Source organism: Oncorhynchus tshawytscha, linkage group LG33, assembly GCF_018296145.1.
Source record: "Oncorhynchus tshawytscha isolate Ot180627B linkage group LG33, Otsh_v2.0, whole genome shotgun sequence".
Lineage (NCBI taxonomy): Eukaryota > Metazoa > Chordata > Actinopteri > Salmoniformes > Salmonidae > Oncorhynchus > Oncorhynchus tshawytscha.
The window spans coordinates 35,353,077-35,373,042 of NC_056461.1; the positions used below are offsets into that span (position 1 = coordinate 35,353,077).

At 42.8% G+C, this 19,966-nt stretch overlaps 1 protein-coding gene across 2 annotated transcripts; it reads right to left on the reverse strand.

The window, feature by feature from the left end:
* Nucleotides 1-65: 65 nt before the first annotated feature.
* LOC112231303 (platelet glycoprotein Ib alpha chain-like) lies at nt 66-19,643 on the reverse strand. 2 transcript variants are annotated; one of them, XM_042311042.1, is made up of 2 exons: nt 19,323-19,643; nt 66-528 (listed from the first exon to the last, which is right to left on the reverse strand). In XM_042311042.1, the coding sequence occupies exons 1-2, from the start codon at nt 19,328-19,330 to the stop codon at nt 66-68; spliced, it is 471 nt and encodes a 156-aa protein (XP_042166976.1). In that variant the 5' UTR covers nt 19,331-19,643. The 2 variants fall into 2 exon arrangements, with proteins under 2 accessions (XP_042166976.1, XP_042166975.1); XM_042311041.1 differs by lacking the exon at nt 19,323-19,643 and adding an exon at nt 2,016-2,333.
* Nucleotides 19,644-19,966: the final 323 nt, after the last annotated feature.

A 19,966-nucleotide genomic window follows, 5' to 3' on the forward strand; every position in this document is an offset into this window, starting at 1 on the left:
ATTCCAAGTTCCTTTAGGACGTCCTCCAGCTTTGGCTTTGCAGATGACTACTATTCTGGTGTGCCTCAGTCGTGGTGTGGTCCAGTCGTGGTGTGGTCCAGTCGTGGTGTGGTCCAGTCGTGGTGTGGTCCAGTCGTGGTGGGGTGTGGTCCAGTCGTGGTGTGGACCAGTTGTGGTGTGGTCCAGTCGTGGTGTGGTCCAGTCGTGGTGTGGTCCAGTCGTGGTGTGGTCCAGTCGTGGTGTGGTCCAGTCGTGGTGGGGTCCAGTTGTGGTGGGGTCCAGTTGTGGTGGGGTCCAGTCGTGGTGGGGTCCAGTTGTGGTGTGGTCCAGTTGTGGTGTGGTCCAGTCGTGGTGTGGTCCAGTCGTGGTTTGGTCCAGTTGTGGTGTGGTCCAGTCGTGGTTTGGTCCAGCTCTCTGTCCTCTGGGTTGGGGAGGATTTGTGTGTGTGTTGGCCTCTCTGATCTGTCATCCATCAGCTCCCACCCCTCAGCACCTGCTTGCTTCTCTTTGGTCTCTTCCACTGGACACCTGTACACAGCGACAAAGCAACGGTCATTTTTAAGTATGGTTTGACCGCAGACACCCTCAGATTTCATTCAACGGTTGCAAAGCAAACCGTAGACCAGTGTTTTAGCCCCTTTGGCCAAAATATTACCATGCATTTATTTTCAACAATGAAGTGTAGAAAAGTGAATAGGAAAACCAGAAGCTCTGACGTGTGTTGTATTTTTCAGTAGCGTTTCACCTCTGAATACTTGCATTATAATTTTTTTCCTTTCCAAAAATAGCTGCCAAGCAAGTCATATGGCCCACCACATCCACCCTACAGACAATCAATAGAACCCTGTGGGCTGGAGGAGGGGGCCTTCCTGTCCAAAGACAATTTAAGAATACAATCAGAACATGTAGAGAAGCATGTTTAGTTAAAAAAATATATAATAATAAACAGGATATTAGACGTCTCAAGAGGTATGCTTCAATATGCAGAAAAATAAACATGTTGATGTTGTTTTTTTACACATAATTATGCATCATGACTATGGCTCTAGGTTGCAGGAAAAAGCTGTTTCAGAATTTACTCTGGACCACCCCCCAGCCATCCTCGTACTTTGTGCCCCCTCAAATTCTTGCGGTGCATGACGCCCTGAATACAATAGTCATAAACCTAACAATGCTGGCCAGCCTGCCAACAGAATAAGATCTCTCTCTCTCTCTTTCTGTCTGTCTCTCTCCCTTTCATGCTCTCAGTCTGTCCTCTATGCCTCTCTGTCTGTCTCTCACCTTCTCTCTCTGTCTGTCAAATGTACCGGCTCGTAAATAAAGCATCCTCCATTCAGGCTGCAAAGGCAAGATCTTCAAATGGCGAAACGGGGAAAATATGTGCACTATGTGTCTCTCAATATGTGTCTCTTTATAAAACACAATTTTTCACCACCATTTTCGGATTTTCGGACAATTTAGGATGTTGCACACCGCGTTCAGTCAAGGGAGGGGGATAGCCTAGCCGTTGGGCCAGTAACTGAACGCTTGCTCCCAGAACCAATTCGAATCAGTGAAACATCTGTCGATGTGCCCTTGAGCAAGGCACATAAGAGCGTCTGCTAAATGACTAAAATGTAATGTAAATGTAATTATAGCTAGTTAAGGCGGGAAATGATGCCTTTTCAGCTGTTCAGAATAGTGGATGGGGGACACCAGTGTATTACCGGGAATGCACATCGTTCCTAGACGATTGTGCAAATCTAGCCAATACTATCGGCTGCCTAGGCTACATTGATACCAGATCTTGGCAACTCATTCATTATTTCTGTCATCATTTGGGTTGGGCCAGACTTTTCCAGACCCCGCGACAAACACATTGATTGATACTTGTACAGTACAAGTGAGAGTTCCCTAGGTGACAAGGCCAGCCTATTGCTAAAATATGCGTAATTTCATCATCTAGTTAGACCTAATTTAAACATCCTTATTCGTTTTCATTACAGACCTTTTATTTTATGTTTATATTTACTCACCGGCGAAAATAGGTTGTTTGCAAATTAATTGCTTCGGTTCCTGACATCCCCTTTCTCTTTTCCCTTGTCTATGACCAAATTGACGTCAATCACACGATATCGGAAACCCGTTTGGCGTTAATACGAAGATGAGATAAGGCATTCTTCTACGGTCTTTGCTATCTGGAATCCTTGGTACATCCCTACCCATTGAAGTTAACATTTAAAATGGTTAAGATAAGGGTTACGTTTAGGGTTCTCAAAGTTGCTTTGCTGTCTCGCTATTTATCATGCAACTCCTGTCTCCAGATGATATGCAGTCTTGAGAGCAGGTGCAGTGATGCAGCTCAGCTCAGCTTCCCGGCGCGCCACCACACAGCACAGAATGCTGCAGAGTCGAGTAGCTGATTGGTGAGTGAGGAAGTAATATCTGTCTCAGTCTCTCTCGTTCTTTATTTTTATCTCGACTCTTTCTCTCTCTCTGTGCCTCTGTAAAAGTGAATGTAAATAGCCATTCCGTTTATTGACTGAATATTGGAGATGACAATTCCCTGTATGTCCACAAAAGGAATAATACACCTGTAACCGGTGGTATAAATACAGTATTGTAGACCTAGACCATGATGACATGTGAAACATGATAACATTTTGGACATGCATACTGAAATTAAGCCTCCATCTATGAATTGCACTGTCTACTAGATGCCTTTAACCGCAGTAATTCACTCTGATATATTTTCTGGGTAATATCAATTTCTTCTGCAGCAAATCAGGTTTGACTTGTTCAAGGACAGAGCAGCAGCATCCATCTCCCTGCTGGTACCAAGCCCAGCCACTTAGTTTCCATCCAAGGATTATGAATCCCCCAGCCTATAGTCTCCTGACATGCTGTGTCAGTCAAATGTTTGGTACAGTCTGAGAACAGGATAGAATTTTCTGAAATGTGAGCATTACTGTAGTTCCAAACAGGACCAAGGGATCTGTATGTGTTCATCGAGAACACTCAGAGTATTTTTTTGTGGTCTATAGTTCAAGCAGGTACATCCACTGTATAGCCATGCACACCCCCCTGCGCCCCTCATAGAGATAGTTCCCTGGTGTTTTTAGTGAACCAATGGCAGATTGTAAGCAAGCAATCAACAATCTCAAAATCTGCACGCACCCACAACAATTACCCATAAATGTAGGTCGTCTCTTTTAACAACACGATAACACATGCTAAATATTTGATCAATCCAGTCTCATTTTTTTCAGTCTCATGCATTATAAATTGATTGCCAGCTTAAAACTGGAAATCCAGTGGTTTTGTTGCCTTGTTCATTACAACCACATAAAGGGCTGCAGAGGAGGCTGCCCTGCAGGCAAATAATTATACTCCCATGTTCTGTGGATTGACTTAGAGGCATACTGTACATATTTAAGTTATGAGTCAGATTGATGAAGGGAAACTCTAACCAGTCTAGTGCTGTACAGATGTAGGATCTTACTTTGAGCCAGTGCGCTACAGCAAGAAAATAATCCTGCAGCAACAGGACATTTGAATTATTATGTGGATTATAATTAATGAACATTTTTGTAGGGGTTGATCCATTTTTCTTAAGGGAAAATCAAATCTGAATTTTCAAAGTGGAAATCACGAACTTCAGAAGACTTTTTCAAGCTGAAATATATCACAAGTTTAACATTTCCTACATTGCAGGGAAGTTCTCCTGCAACAGGATGATCCGATTAAGATCTTTATATTTGTATGTGATGTTCTGTTTCTAACTGCCCACCCCAAGAGAGGGGCTTGAGATCGCTAGTTTAAACTATGCAACAGGGGACCATGGTGACCACAGGTTCCTGCTCATCTCACTTCTGTGCAGAGCTGCAATGTTAATTTCTCCATCCCTCACAGACTACTAACCAGCACATCTGGTGGTTTCTGTGTCAAACACGGAAGTGACTGTTGAATGTATCAACGTTATAGCGTGAAAGGTTTCCTCACCCTAAAGGTCATGTGAACCTATTTCTGTCGCATCTGTCCCTTCCTTTAACCAAATTCAATATCTATTTAGATCTGCATGCTGGCCTTTCATTCAAACAAAAGGTAGAGGGCGGCATGTTGGTTTTGAAACTTTGTAGAAAATGGGTTCATGTTTTCACGTGAAATCATTATATGAAAGAGAGTTTAATAGATCAATATGCATTCTCCACTTCATTGTATGCAGTTCATATTACAGTAAATCACAATAACCTACAAACTGCAGTGTATTTCCTCCTCTAGCAAAGGATTAAGCAAAGAGGGATTACCAAAGACATGCAGCCAAGGGATTAGAGTGTTCTCCAGGACTTTCTGAAGATTGGGTGCATTTATCGTGACCGTTCAGCGGTCCCACTCCACAGTCAACAGATCCTCTCATGAAACCAGAAAGCAGAGCAGTCTCACTGCCTCAGAAGCCCAACCAGGAACGTACTGCCTCGCTACATTATTAAGCCTCAACATTGGTGTTTGATGCACTGTCTAACTACGCTGATAAAACATTGTTAGCAGTGAGTGGCTGCTAATGATCTCAGATCTCAGTCACTATACTGAGTATCTTTGCTCTCTGTGTGACCTGTGTTGATCCAGTCTTTATAGCAGGACTTTGCCTTGGTACTCCAGCAGACTTCCCCTCTACAGGTACTACAGTATGTCTGTGTTGGGCTCATGTTTTCTAGTGTTGTCTATCTTTCACCAGCTCTGCTGGGACCTTAGTGGTTTGGAGGCCATGAGTGCTCAGTGCAGTGGGGTCTCCATCCTGTTTGGTGTACATGTAAAGCCCAGGACAAGACTACAGGGCTGCTGGTGTGTGCTGTCCGGATGTGGCCATGGTGACTGTACACCCACTTTAGGGAAGCCATGTTTCCTGGACACTTTTCTTTTTGTGCCATCTCTGACCCCTACTCCCTTCTAGGCTTCGTCCTGTGCAGCAGGAAGTGATGTCACATGCATCCTGACCTTTTAACCGTCAGAGGATGGGTGTCGTCATCATATCCCTGCTCTGCTCTCCCCCTCCCATCACGGCAAACTGGACTACCAGAGAGAGACCTGGCAGCCTTCAGCCTGCCAACCACAAATCTCTGTTTAACTCCTGACCTCCATCTCACATGCCTTCATCAAGCTTAAATCTGATGCATTTTTAAGCCCCTTCTTATCAGCAAATCATTTTGAGGGGGAAAACAGCAACAACAAAAGTATTTGTAGATCATTATAAATTGTATTTGCTGTAGCCTACAGTAGGGTACATTCATTAAATGTACTGTATAAATGTATTTCCTTCAGGCCCAGCTCTGTGAAAATCAGCTTAAAAGCTCACCACAGGCAGCCGTTAAATGTGATCAATGACCAGGGTAGGTATCCACCCCACGGCCATATCCGCTCTCTCACGTGATAAACTGGTTCTCTATGTCAGGTTTCAGTGGCTGTCTAGGCTTACAGATCCCTTATGGACTCATTGATTTATTCTACTGTATGTTACGGTGTCTGTTGAATATTCAAGCTGGTTCCTGTGTTATAAAACAGCTATGCCGTCAATGACGATGTAACCTGCCGTTGAAAATATCCGACTCCCCTGACCTGTTTCTGTTTTTGGCTCATGGTTACCTACGCACATGTGGGATTCAAATTATCTGTTGAAATGGGGAACAGGCCAGATTACTGTGATAGATCAAACCAAAGGCCATTAATAGTATATATTTCTGTACTTCTGGCATGATTTCTAAAACCCTCATTAGAACTGCAGAGAAGTGTGAAACTTTAACAAGGATTCCATACATGTTAGATGAAAAACAAGGTACTTCTGTTTAATAGGAGTATCTTTTATTAAGTATAGAAGTGTAATGAAATTATTCTCTCTCCCTCTTAAATACTTTCACTAGACTTGAGAGCAACATCGGGTTTCCCACAATTTTCCTCATTGCATACTAGTATATTTATGCTGAATCACAGTACTGCCACCAGCTACACAACCTCAGTCCTCCAAATCACAGTGATTGGTGCTTACGGTACAATGGGGCCTAAATTGACCATTAAGGATAATTGATTTAGGTTTAGCCAACTAACCTCGTATTCTCACTATGCCCGGCAGCCAATCCCAGGGCCCGTTATTGATCCCAGCTCTGTCTGTTACATTTGGACTGACACTGCACGACTACCGTGTCATTAGAAACCTAAAACTGGTTGAAAAGACTAAAAACAGCCAGTGGGTGTATTATTGCGCACAAAATTGGTTTCAGGAAATAAAGTAATCCTAATGCTACTTCTCCCTCGCATCACTTCACCCCTCCTTTCTTCTGCTGCCCGCTGAGTAGGGCCTGTGCCAGGTCCAGAGAATGCTAAGTGATTGGTTCTGGCGCACTCTCTCATTTTGTCCTGCATTTTATCTCAGTTTTTTTTTATTTCATATAGTTAGCAGACGTCCGTCTGGTTTATTGGTCTCCAAAGTCACATAGCTCCTTTACTCAATAGATTGCCTCGGAAAAGAGGTTCACTGTCAAAGTTGCAGAGGGGAAGGTGGAAAGCTTCAGGACTTTTTGTTCGTTTATGAACTCATCACCCCTCCCAGAGCTTTGGTCAGCTCACTCAGTACCAGTGGAGGCTGCTGAGGGGAGGACGGCTCATAATAATGGCTGGAATGGAGCGAATGGAATGGCATCAAACACATGGAAACCATGGAAACCATGTGTGATGTATTTGATACCATTCCACCTATTCCACTCCAGCCATTATCACGATCCTGTCCTTCCCAATTAAGGTGCCACCAACCTCCTGTGCTCAGTACAGTATCACATCATCAAGTCTCAGAGATCAGATGTTGATTTAAGGAGTGGTGATTGACATGTGATAGCATGATAGCAACGGGGAGAGCAGTTCGTCTCCCTGGCTTCTGGCAGGTCACCAGGCTGAGTCACTGCAGCTTGTGGGAGTTGACAGATATGACCCTCCCTGCCATCCACACATGCTTTTTTTTATCACTTCCCACCCTTCTACCTTCCTACCCTGGTGATTTTAAAATATGCGTCACATTGGACGCACAAAGGAAGTTGGATAATTTTTTGGGGCACCTTTCACATTTCCAATGTCATTTTGCTAAGTCTATTTAATGTCACCTTACAGAGTGTGTTGCCTGCTGTCTGCCTGTGTGTCCTCCAGTTGGGGACATAGTCAACTGGGTGTCTCTCACTACTGTCGATTCGTGTGTGCAGGTCTAGCCCACCTTTAGGCTTAGGAAACAAGGCAACAGTAAACATGTCCCCCACCAAGAATGCACCACAAATGATCCATTATATTGACCAGATACTCAAGTGGCTGCTTTAACAATGAAAGTTAGCCTGGGTACCAGTCTCTTTAGTTGATCCACTCCCTGTAGTCCATATCATGTGCCAAAGACTCTTTGGCAGTGGCAAGTGGAATATTAGCTAAAGAGACCTCTACTCAGACTAGAAGGCAGTCGGGAGGAGGCAAGATCAGGTGGGTCCATTCTAGCCAATGAGAGGGCAGATACAAGTGTGAACAACAGGCACAACTCTGAAATAAAGTGTTTTTTCTCAAAGTTGTCAGGATGTCATGTGTCCTACTTATCAGTGCACTTGTAACAACCTAAGCTCTACAAAACTTATATTCGATCAAATAAGACACACGTAGCAAACTAGCAATTCCATGTTTTGTTAGCTGAATTCGATAGATTCGGGAGTCTCGTCCAGATCATCATGGCATTTGTACCATACAGGCTACACGATTATCAGAACATCACGCTAGGGTAAGCCTACACAAAATACAGCGCTTATTTGAAGTCTTACTAACATCCCATATGGGAAAAATTTATGGTGGAAAAATGATTGGAACCAAGTCCCTGTTTGACCGCTAGGTTTTATGAGTATTATACTGTTGTACTCTATAGCCTATAGATCAGATCTAGGAACCAAGCAACAACACTGCTGCGGATGGAATGATACGGCGTGACTCAATTATCAGGTAGTAAAAAAGTATGTTGAATGCCAGAATGTATTACAAAGAGCAGTGATGAAAAACAACATTGCAACACTCCGGTTCTAGCGTCTGCAAAGACCTTATAGGAAGCTTTAATTGTGCATCCACATCCTCATCCACTACACTCTAGCAAGCCCCCAGACTACTTGAATGTAATAGACTCTCACATTGCCCCTAGTGGATGGTATAGCTTCCACATTTCGCCAGGTCCAAACGTAATATGGTAACTGCAGAATTCGGCACCTCTTGTCGTGTTCCATAAGAGGCCCTCATACCATCGTGGTCACCTAATCCTCTCCAGCTTCCAATTGGCTCATTCAACCCCCTCCTCTCCCCTGTAACTATTCCCCAGGTTGTTTCTGTAAATGAGAACATGTTCTCAGTCAATTTACTTGATAAAATAAGGGTTAATAATTCATAAATAAGAGAATGGGCTGGTGCGTTTGTGTACATAAGTGCATGTTTGTGTGTTCACTCGTGTATGAAAAAGAAACCAAAGTATTTTTCTATTTTTCAGTTATTCTGATCATTGATAAAACAGACTGTGTGTTTTAACATGCTTATTGAAACATATACAGTACCAGTCAAAGGTTTGGACACACCTACTCATTCCAGGGTTTTTCTTTATCATTACTATTTTCTACATTGTACAATAATAGTGAAGACATCAAAACTATAAAATAACACATATGGAACATATTAGTAGGTGTGTCCAAACGTTTGACTGGTACTGTAAATGTATAATATGTCATGAACTGAGCATGTTTAAATCTGGTGTAACCTCCTATTTCAGTAAATGCAGCCAGAAAGAGAAAGTTGGCTTAGAAAAGGCTTTTATGGCATCGTCTACGTTTTCTGCATCTAACCCTGACTTCCTATTTTACTGAATACTACCAGCTTAAAGAGGGATGATACATCTCTTTCTCTCCATCTTACATTACTATGTCCATCCATCACCACTGTGAGAAAGCCTATGAACATTTTGACTAAGGTATTGGTAATGTGCATGCTCAAAGAACTATATTGTGAGGTTATATGGGAGTACATGGCATGCGTGCAAGAGTTAGTCAGAGTGAATGTGTCTGTCTGTCTGAATCTGGCACACTGCCCACAGTGGCAGGAAGAACAGCTGTCCCTCTGCAACGGCACTGTGTGTGATTCAGCCCATGACTGTGTGTGTGTGTGTGTGTGTGTGTGTGTGTGTGTGTGTGTGTGTGTGTGTGTGTGTGTGTGTGTGTGTGTGTGTGTGTGTGTGTGACCGGAACGAGAGAGGAACTGACCCTCACTCCATCACTGCTGCTATTATGTGGAGCTGAACTGCACACTGTGGTTCCTCTTCCATACGTGCAGCTGTCTCTGAGGCCGAGGCAGAAACACTGCCCACACTAGCATTTATAGTAGTCTGAAATGGTACCCCTACCCTGTCTGCTCAGAGAGGAAGAGACACTGGCCTCCCTCACTTCCTCACTATCCCCGCTATTGTGCTTCGAAATGAATCTTGGTGCCCCTGAAACGGCTGCACCGCCCACACACACTCTCTCTCACACACACACTCACCCAGATAGGCTCTATGTATTACCACACATTCTTTCATCATGAATCTCAGATCTGGCCACCCCATGCACAGTGACTATTAAAGACATTGGTTTAATTTAAATTATGCTTTGCTGTAAAAGTCTGAAACAACACCAACTGCAACAGCAAATGTCCTCTTGCGTACCATTTTCTGCATGACATTGATGACTGAGAGGGCAGTGGTTACAGTTGCTGTCTTCCACATTCTAGGCAGTCAGACACCTTGCTCCAGTCAGGCCCTCCTGTTGCTCTGTCTCTAGTCTCTAGCAGCGCTGGCCTCCACCGCCTGTTGCTCTGTCTCTAGTCTCTACCAGCGCTAGCCTCTACACCACGTGCTGCTCTGTCTCTAGTCTCTAGCAGCGCTGGCCTCTACACCACCTGTTGCTCTGTCTCTAGTCTCTACCAGCGCTAGCCTCTGTGCCTGGTGATACAAGCCAATATGCTAACTGTGTGCTAAATGCTAACTGTGTGCTACAAGCCAATATGCTAAATATGCTAACTAAACACTGAACAAAAATATAAACGCAACATGCAACAAAAGATTTTACTGAGTTACAGTCCATATAAGGAAATCAGTCAATTGAAATTAATTCATTAGGCTCTAATCTATGGATTTCACATGACTGGGAATACAGATATGGATAAGTTGGTCACAGATACCTTTAAAAAAAAGGTAGGGGTGTGGATCAGAAAACCAGTCAGTATCTGGTGTGACCACCATTTGCTTCATGCAGCGTGACACATCTCCTTCGCATAGAGTTGATCAGGCTGTTGATTGTGGGCTGTGGAATGGTGTCCCACTCCTCTTTAATGGCTGATGCAAAGTTGCTGGATATTGGCGGGAATTGGAACATGTCGATCCAGTGCATCCCACACATGCTCAATGGGTGACATGTCTGGTGAGTATGCAGGCCATGGAAGAACTGGGATATTTTCAGGTTTAAAGGAATTGTGTACAGATCCTTGCAACACTGGCCGTGCATTATCATGCTGAAACATTTGCTGATGGTGGTGGATGAATGGCACAACAATGGGCCTCAGGATCTTGTCATGGTATCTCTGTGCATTCAAATTGTCATTGATAAAATTCAATTGTGTTTGTTGTCCGTTGCTAGCCCATAGCATAACCCCACCGCCACCATGGGGCACTCTGTTCACAACTTTGACATCAGCAAACCGCCCGCCCACAGGACACCATACACACTGTCTGCCGTCTGTGGGACGACAAGCATCCTGGTCTCAGATGATACCGCAGGTGAAGAAGCTGGAAGTGGAGGTCCTGGGCTGGGGTGTTTACACGTGTTGTGCGGTTGTGAGGCCGGTTGGACGTACTGCCAAATTTTCTAAAACAATGTTGGAGGCGGCTTATGTTAGAGAAATTAACATTACATTTTCTGGCAACATCTCTGGTGGACATTCCTGCAGTCAGAATGCCAACTCCACAACTGCACAACTCCACAACTGCACATTTTAGAGTGGCCTTTTATTGTCCCCAGCAGAAGGTGCACCTGTATAATGATCATGATGTTTAACCAGCTTCTTGATACGCTAAACCTGTCAGGTGGATGGATTATCTTGGCAAAGGAGAAATGCTCACTAACCGGGATATAAACAAATGTGTGCACAACATTTTAGAGAAATAAGCTTTTTGTGCGTATGGAACATTTCTGGGATCTTTTATTTCAAGTTATGAAACATGGGGCCAATGCTTCACATGTTGCATTTATATTTTTGTTCAGTGTAGTTCAACCATCAGAGTATCACCTCACCACGAGTGTCACTTTAATGGAGTGTGAGAAGGAGACTGTAACACAAGCACATTGATTTAGTTGAAATCAATGGCAAGTGGCTTTGTAAGGTATGATAATGTAGTGAACAGATGCATATGCTAGTACCCTGGGATCTCAAATCAAATTTTAAAAATGGTCACATGCTTCGTAAACAACAGGTGTAGACTAACAGTGAAATGCTTACTTACAGGCCCTTCCCAACAATGCAGAGAGAAAGAAAACAGAGAAATAATAGAAAGTAAAACATGTAATAGAAGTAATAATAAATACACAATGAGTAACGGGCTCCTGAGTGGTGCAGCAATCTAAGGCACTGCATCTTAGTGCTAGAGGCGTCACTACAGACCCTGGTTCGATTCCAGGCTGTATCACAACTGGCCGTGATTGGGTGTCCCATAGGGCGGTGAACAATTTGCCCAGCGTCGTCTGGGTTTGGCTGGGGTAGGCCATCATTGTAAATAAGAATTTGTTCTTAACTGACTTGCCTAGTTGAATAAAGGTTCAATTTTTTTTAAAGTAAAAATAAATGATAACTTGGCTATATACAAAGCTATATCTGGTTCTCTGAGCTCTGTTAGTAATGTTAGTAGTGTTTCTGATTCTGACCCAGTTGTGCGGCCCTCCACCTTGGTCTGTGAGGTACATCCTGTCTGTGTGTTTCCTATGTGCGGCAGCTGTCTGAGAGGAGCCTCTCAGGCGCACACAGGCAGGACCGATCTACCAGTGCTACAGCTAAGCGCTTCTAATTAGTAACTCTGTTTTTTTGTTATGCTCTTTTTCCGCCAACGCCTTTAATATGAAAATGCAGCCAGTTGCACAGTGACTCTTTCCACCCTTATTGACTGTAATAGAATGGACATGAAGTGCTTTTCCGACATGGCTAGAGCAGTAATGATTTTCACTGTGTTGTATGTATCTGCTGATTAATGTGATATTGTGTGTGGAGGTCTTTTTTTTTCTTGTTTTCTGCCTTTTTGATCAGACTGCTCAGGATGGGGAAGTAGTGATGTCGTGGGAGTGTATTGAGTTAGATCTTCTTTCTGCACCACTGAATGTCACTGAGGGCACTTCTCCTATAATGGGAATTGGAATAACGAGAATAGGTGTGTGTTTGTGTGTGTTGTTCAGTCAGTGTATGTATGATATAACTTTATTTTACCTTTATTTAACCAGGAAAGGCTCATTGAGATTCAAATCTATTTTTCAAGAGCGCCCTGGCCAAGATAGGCTGCACCAAGTCATTACAAAAAAATTACAGACAGACAACATGAAAAATTACAAGTAATCTGGTAAAAACCATTGAATTCACAAGAGTATAAAACAGCAAATTAAAAACATTGACAGGTCAGGGAATCAGCCTCAAAATCCTTCAATGATTTAAAAACACCAATCGGGACAAGTTCTTCCGGTTTAAAAGTAGTTTGTAAGGTGTTCCAAGAAGATGGTGCAGAGTACATAAAAGCCCTTTTACCAAATTCAGTTTGGACATTTGGAACAGTTAGCAGGATAACATCCAGAGAACGAAGAGAGTACCCACCACATTTCTGAATAATAAAAATGCACAAATAAAAAGGTAGTAAACCCAAAATGGCTTTGTAAATCAAATTATCCCAGTGACTGAGCGTACGAGTGACTAGAGAAGACCAGCCAACCCTGGTATACCAAGTGCAGTGGTGCATAAGGGTTTTGCAGTTTAAAATAAATCTCAAAGTGCCATGGTAAAGGGTGTCAATTGATCTCAAACACTGAGCGGAAGCATTCATATATAAAATATTCCCATAGTCTAGTAAAGGCATAAATGTAGCTGATACTAGCCTCCTTCTGGCTTCAAAAGAAAAACAGGCCTTATTCCTAAAATATTTCAGCTTAAATTTTTTTGTAAGTTGTTGAATATGCAATTTAAAAGAGAGGCCATCATCAATTAAAATTCCAAGATATTTATAAGAGGTTACAAACTCAATCTCCTTGCCCTGACAGGTAGTAATAGGTGAAAGGTTCAGAGGTCTATTTCTTGCATTAGAAAACACCATTAGTTTAGTTTAGTCAGTATTGAGGATAAGCTTCAATTGACACAAGGTATGTTGAACAGTATAAAAAGCAGTTTGCATGTTCTGGAAAGCATTTGTAAGAGACGAGGCACAACAGTAAATAACAGTATAATCAGCATAAAAATTAAGTTGTGCAATTTGGACATTTTTGTCGAAATCATTTATATAAATAGTGAATAAGAGAAGACCAAGTACAGAGCCTTGGGGCACACCATTCAAGACAGACAATTTAACAGACATAAGCCCATCAAATTGAGTGCACTGAGTTCTATCAGACAGATAGTTAGCAAACCATGCAACTGCATGCTCCGAAAGACCTACACTCAACAATCTCTGTCTTAGTATAGCATGATCAACTGTATCAAAAGCCTTAGAGAGATCAATAAAAAGTGAGACACAGTGCTGTTTTTTGTCAATGGCTTCAGTGATATCATTTAAAACCTTCATAACTGGTTGATTAACAACATTGACGACAGCAAACTCCACACACCCACTGCCTACAGTATTTCTGACTAGTGGGTTATTTACAGAGTGCAAATCTGTGATGAGCAAGCGAACCTCCCTAGTGTGAATTTATTCAAATATTCAGCAGATGTTTTATTATCAAAATCCTAATGCACTTTAAGATTTAATTTAGCTGAAATGACAAACACATAAACCTATACAGGTCAAAACGTGTTCTTTCCAGTTACACAAATGTAGTAGTACAGTAGTATAGTAATATGTAGTATAGTGGTATAATAATGTAGTAGTATAGTAGTATGTAGTACCTTTATTTGGCTCATTTTCTACTTCTCACTATCTTTTTAATACTCCTCCTTGCCTCTCTTTCTATTTCCCCATGAACACTCTCGCTCTCCTATGTCTCTCCTCTCTAGTCCTACTCATTGTGCAGTCAGGCCCTGTGTGGCAGAGCAGAGCTGGGCCGGCCAGAGCCCAGGGACAGAAATCTGAGGGTGACTCCACTCCAGAGAGGGCTGAGCTCCCATTAAGAGCATGGCCACAGAGGACAGGTGACAAAGGAGAGCACAATCCGATTAGTGGATCCACCCAGTGGCTTCCACTGCTATCTACCATCCTTCCATCCTCTGCTCTGTCCACCAGGCTCCCTCAGTCACACAGACACACTGCTCACTGGGAGAGATAGAGAGACACAGTCTGGCTAGGCCTAGTAACGCAAAATGGCTCCAACTGAGGGAGACTGTGTAGTTCTGCTGACTCATGTTTCAGTGGAGAGGATAATCTGCCTCGTAACCTTAGAAATATTTGATCCATGTTGATGAGGTATCATTAACTGGACAAATTGATTATTTCTCTTGAGACGCCACTGAAATCATTTAACTATTGTATTTGCCATATTATATATGTCTGGATGTAATTTTCGCCCTTATTGGTCAGTTAAAATATATCAGTTTGGCACGGCACAGTGTGGGAGCACCATGGTAAATGTCCTCTCTCGTGGAGCACAGTAGGCCTAAACGTAGATTGAATAGCCTTTTCAGATAGTCTTTCTGCCTCAGGTTGTTGTCAGATAGGCTCCTGTCCACGTTGTGTTATGTAAAGACAGTTGGTTGACTGTTGAGAGGCAATTTTCTGCAGCAGCCCTATGGAGAGGAGTTGCTTTTGGCATGGAAATATAATTTGGTATGCAAAGAGGGCAGCAGTGTAAGCTGGAGTTGAAATCCTGGGTGACACACAGCTTTAGTACATCTGAGGCAGGCAGGATCTGTTAGCCCTGTGGCTCTGCTAGCATCCTGCGCCACAGCTGCTCTCACTATCATTTCCATCATATACAGTTGAAGTCGGAAGTTTACATACACCTTAGCCAAATACATTTAAACTCAGTTTTTCACAATTCCGGACATTTAATACTAGAAGAATTCCCTGTCTTAAGTCAGTTAGGATCACAACTTTATTTTAAGAATGTGAAATGTCAGAATAATAGGAGAAAAATTATTTATTTTAGATTTTATTTCTTTCATCACATTCCCAGTGGGTCAGAGGTTTACATACACTCAATTAGTATTTGGTAGCATTGCCTTTAAATTGTTTAACTTGGGTCAAACATTTAGGGTAGCCTTCCACAAGCTTCCCACAATAAGTTGGTAAATTTTGGCCCATTCCCCCTGACAAATCTGGTGTAACTGAGTCAGGTTTGTAGGCCTCCTTGCTCGCACACACTTTTTCAGTTCTGCCCACACATTTTCTATAGGATTGAGGTCAGGGCTTTTTGATGGCCACTCCAATACCTTGACTTTGTTGTCCTTAAGCCATTTTGCCACAACCTTGGAAGTATGCTTGGGGTCATTGTCCATTTGGAAGACCCATTTGCGACCAAGCTTTAACTTCCTGACTGATGTCTTGAGATATTGCTTTAATATATCCACATAATTGTCCTCCCTCATGATGCCATCTATTTTGTGAAGTGCACCAGTCCCTCCTGCAGCAAAGCACCTCCACAACATGATGCTGCCACCCTGTCTGCTTCATGGTTGGGATGGTGTTCTTCGGCTTGCAAGTCTCCCCCTTTTACCTCCAAACATAACAATGGTCATTCTGGACAAACAGTTCTATTTTTGTTTCATCAGACCAGCGGACATTTCTCCAAAAAGTACAATCTTTGTCCCCATGTGCTGTTGCAAACCGTAGTCTGGCTCTTTTATGCCGCTTTTGGAGCAGTGGCTTCTTCCTTGCTGAGCTGCCTTTCAGGTTATGTCGATATAGGACTCTTTTTACTGTGGATATAGATACTTTTGTACCTGTTTCCTCCAGCATCTTCACAAGGTCCTTTGCTGTTGTTCTGGGATTGATTTGCACTTTTCGCACCAAAGTACATTCATATCTCCTTCCTGAGCGGTATGACAGCTGCGTTGTCCCATGGTGTTTATACTTGTGTACTATTGTTTGTACAGATGAACGTGGTACCTTCAGGCGTTTGGAAATTGCCCCCAAGGATGAACCAGACTAAATAATCTGAAATAATCTGTCTGTAAACAATTGTTGGAAAAATGACTTGTGTCATGCACAAAGTAGATGTCCTAACCGACTTGCCAAAACTATAGTTTGTTAACAAGAAATTTGTTGAGTGGTTGAAAAATGAGTTTTAATGACTCCAACCTAAGTGTATGTAAACTTCTGACTTCAACTGTATGTCATTTAGGGCTTCAATGTCTTGGGATCTCCACTTATTAAACTGGCAAAGGACAAACATGTAACAGCTCCTTTACATTTAAGATATCTATTAAAGACATCAAGTGGTTCTGTACTTACAGCCTTGATTCGTCTAATCAGATGCATCATACTATTGTAACTCATTTTAGTTGGATAGATCTGTTCTCTGTGGCCAGGGGCTGGTGTAGGAATGGACAGTGATGTGGAGCAGTTTGATTCTGCAGGAAATATAAGTGGGCCTGATCGATCACAGAGATTAGCTGCTCTGCCTCACCTCTTCTCCCTTCTCCTCTGATCCCCTCTCCTTCTCTCCTCCCACTCAGCTGAAGAATGTGTGCCACACATGTCCCTGCTGACTGACAGAGAGCCTCATATTTAAAAAGAGTCCCAGACACCCACGTTTTTTTTTAGCTCCATACTGTGACGATACTATGAGTCCTCAATAGATGAACAAATATAGACGCCTACACGCTCTGACGCCAATTGCTAGTTCCCACCATTTGGGTCAAAACAGCATATTTAAAGAGCAACATTTTTAACATGTTCTATGAAAAGGTTTTCTTTTTTAGAGCGTCTGAGTGCTTCAACACACTTCAACACCAGCTAGAACAGGAATATTTCTGTCACTGACACACACACATCTGATAATTATATTATTGTAGGTATAGAAACATCTACCTACTGTCCACAAACTATTGAAGGCTGAGGGGAAAGCTTTTTTCTGTTATGTTGTCAAATAATAGAGAAATGTTGGAGTCTACTTTATCCTAAAATACAGGCGGGTACATCCATTAACCTTAATTTGACTGACAAATAAATGACTGTTGGGTTGAGATTGCTGCATTGAATAATTGTATGTCTGTTTAGAGTTGACACATTCATTTGGCCTAATTAACCTAATCAAAGTATACTCAAGTTAACAATACATTTGATCCTAAATTGAATGCCCCTTTGCAACTCTATTTTCTAATTACTACATTAGTATTCTGATATTATTACATCATCAATGATTTTGTAGTATTTGAGTAGCATTTCATGACAATTTAAGCACCATGGTAAGGTCCATTTTCCACCCCATCATTGGCACTGTGACCTCAAAGCATCACTAGACTGTTGTACCCATACGCCTTGTGTGCAATGCCACAGTGGTTGTGTGTCATAGTCGCCCATAAATCTGCTGTCTGCATCTGGGCTCAGTTACCCCCTGTCACATATATATTCATTCTCAGATAGTCAATGTTAATCTTCTGTAAACAAGCTATGTTCTGTATTTTAGATACATTTGTCAGATGTGTCGCTGTCAAAGTGAGTCTATGATTGGAGAGCAAAGGGGCCTACACACGCACACATCCATGGGCACATCTGGCCAACCATGCAGATTAGCAGTCTCGGATGGATAACGTCACACCCTCTGCCAATCTGGCCACGAACGCACAAAGACTGCGACCAAGTCAATAGCCCTGTTTATACCTGCCGTTAACATGCGTCCTTCATCCTGATCTTGACCTGATTTGTCTGTTTACACTTATAAGATCTGTTCACAGTCAGATCACAATGAGTCTTTTAATTGTCTACACTTGTCTAAAATGTGGCCAAAATCAGAATGTGGACAAGATAAGGACAAAGGCCGCATGTTAGATCCAGGTATAAACAGGGCTTCTGTCATCAAATTTAGACAAGCACACGACCTGCCGCACTTCTTCTCAGGAAAGAGAGCGAGGACTTCACCATGTCAAGTCTGAATGCATTCATCATCATATGGAATGAGATTGTCCGCTACTGACAACCACAGTGAAAACCACATATGATGAGGACTCATGTGGTGCAAAATAAATTAAATGGTTTGTCCTTTTAGTGCACTGGCTTATGTAAGCTGTCCCTCAACCCTCTCCTCTTCATCTCCCTCAATAATTTGCCCGTTCTCTTTCTCTACCAGACCTCACCATCCCTTGCATCCCCGACTCCAAGAAACACAACCCCCCTCACAGACAAATTGAGAAGAAAAAAAATCTCCTGCATCCCTCCTTTTCTTTGCCACCTTGAAAACAACACCCTGATCCTGGCTCTGGTTCTCCATTCCATCATTCTGTGCACGTTACATGCAGTACCCTCTCAGTCCTCTTTATCATCCATATCCCCCACACAAAACAGGCAGGGGCTGCAGACCTTTGTTTGTCAAATAAATAAATAAATAATAACAATATATATTTTTAAATCCTATTTATCTTGTCTTTTTGTTTCTGTATCACTATAGCTCCTCTCTATTCCTTTTTTCCCTTTTCCCTGTTTCTGGCGCTCTTTCTGTCTCTGCTCCCTCCCTTCCTCCACCTGGCCCACATCTCTGGGTCCTGCAGCCCAGAGCGCCCTACACAGCAAGGTCTGCAGTGGCTTCATGTCAATGTCAGAACAGAGTTTTTAAACGAGCCCACAACACCAGAGAGAGGGGGGAGAACGAGCGTGAATATAGCAGAATGTTGCTTAGACATCCTTTCCTACCCCTGACAAAGCGTTCGTTCATTGTGTTGACACATCCTCTGCTCTCTCACTTTTGTACTGCAGAATGCTCTGAATCTCTGGTGGAACCGACTGGAAATAAGAGCATATGTATGCCCACATCGAGCCATCTAGGTTGTCCTGATCAAGCCAATCACATTCATTATCACCAGACCACAGGACATAGGGAATTAGGAATGTGGCATTCTAAAGGGTCTGAGTAGAGAAAGACAGGACTTACCTCCACATTTCAGCTCCGCTCCACCCTGCCTGGTCTCATTCTGTTCCTTTCTGTCTGCTCCCTCCCCCTCTCCCCATGACAGCATTTTTCTGCTATCTATCCCCACTCTGATGCCTTTTCTCCTTCTTCTCCCTCTTCGGTTCCCCTTGTCTGCTCCCTTCTTCCCCTCTCCAAAAATAAAACTCCTCTCTGATCAGTGTGGCTAGGAGCTCAGCTCTTCCATCCCGTTGTTCAGTCAAAAGAGGCAGGTTGATTTGCTCAGTCCCTCACGCTCTCTCTCACGCCCATTCAAATCACACTAAAGCCAACCCCCTCCTTCTCCTCCCCTCACACACACCACATCACCGATCTCTCTCCTCCCCCTCTCTCTCTCTCTTTCGCTCTGTCAAAGAGAGGCTGAGGCAGCAATAGACCGCAATAGGCAGGATGTGCTCTTCTCTCTATCTCTTTCTCTCTCTCTGAGTCTAATCTGTTTTCTATATTAATGGTTGGATGATTAGGGCGACTAGATTAAGCGACCAATGACTAAGTGCATCTAGCCTGTCAGCCTCAATGTGCTATTCTAAGCAAATGTGTGTGTTTTGGGTGGAGGAAGGGTTGGGGGGAAAATTGTATTTATTTATTTTTTATTTAACCTTCACTTA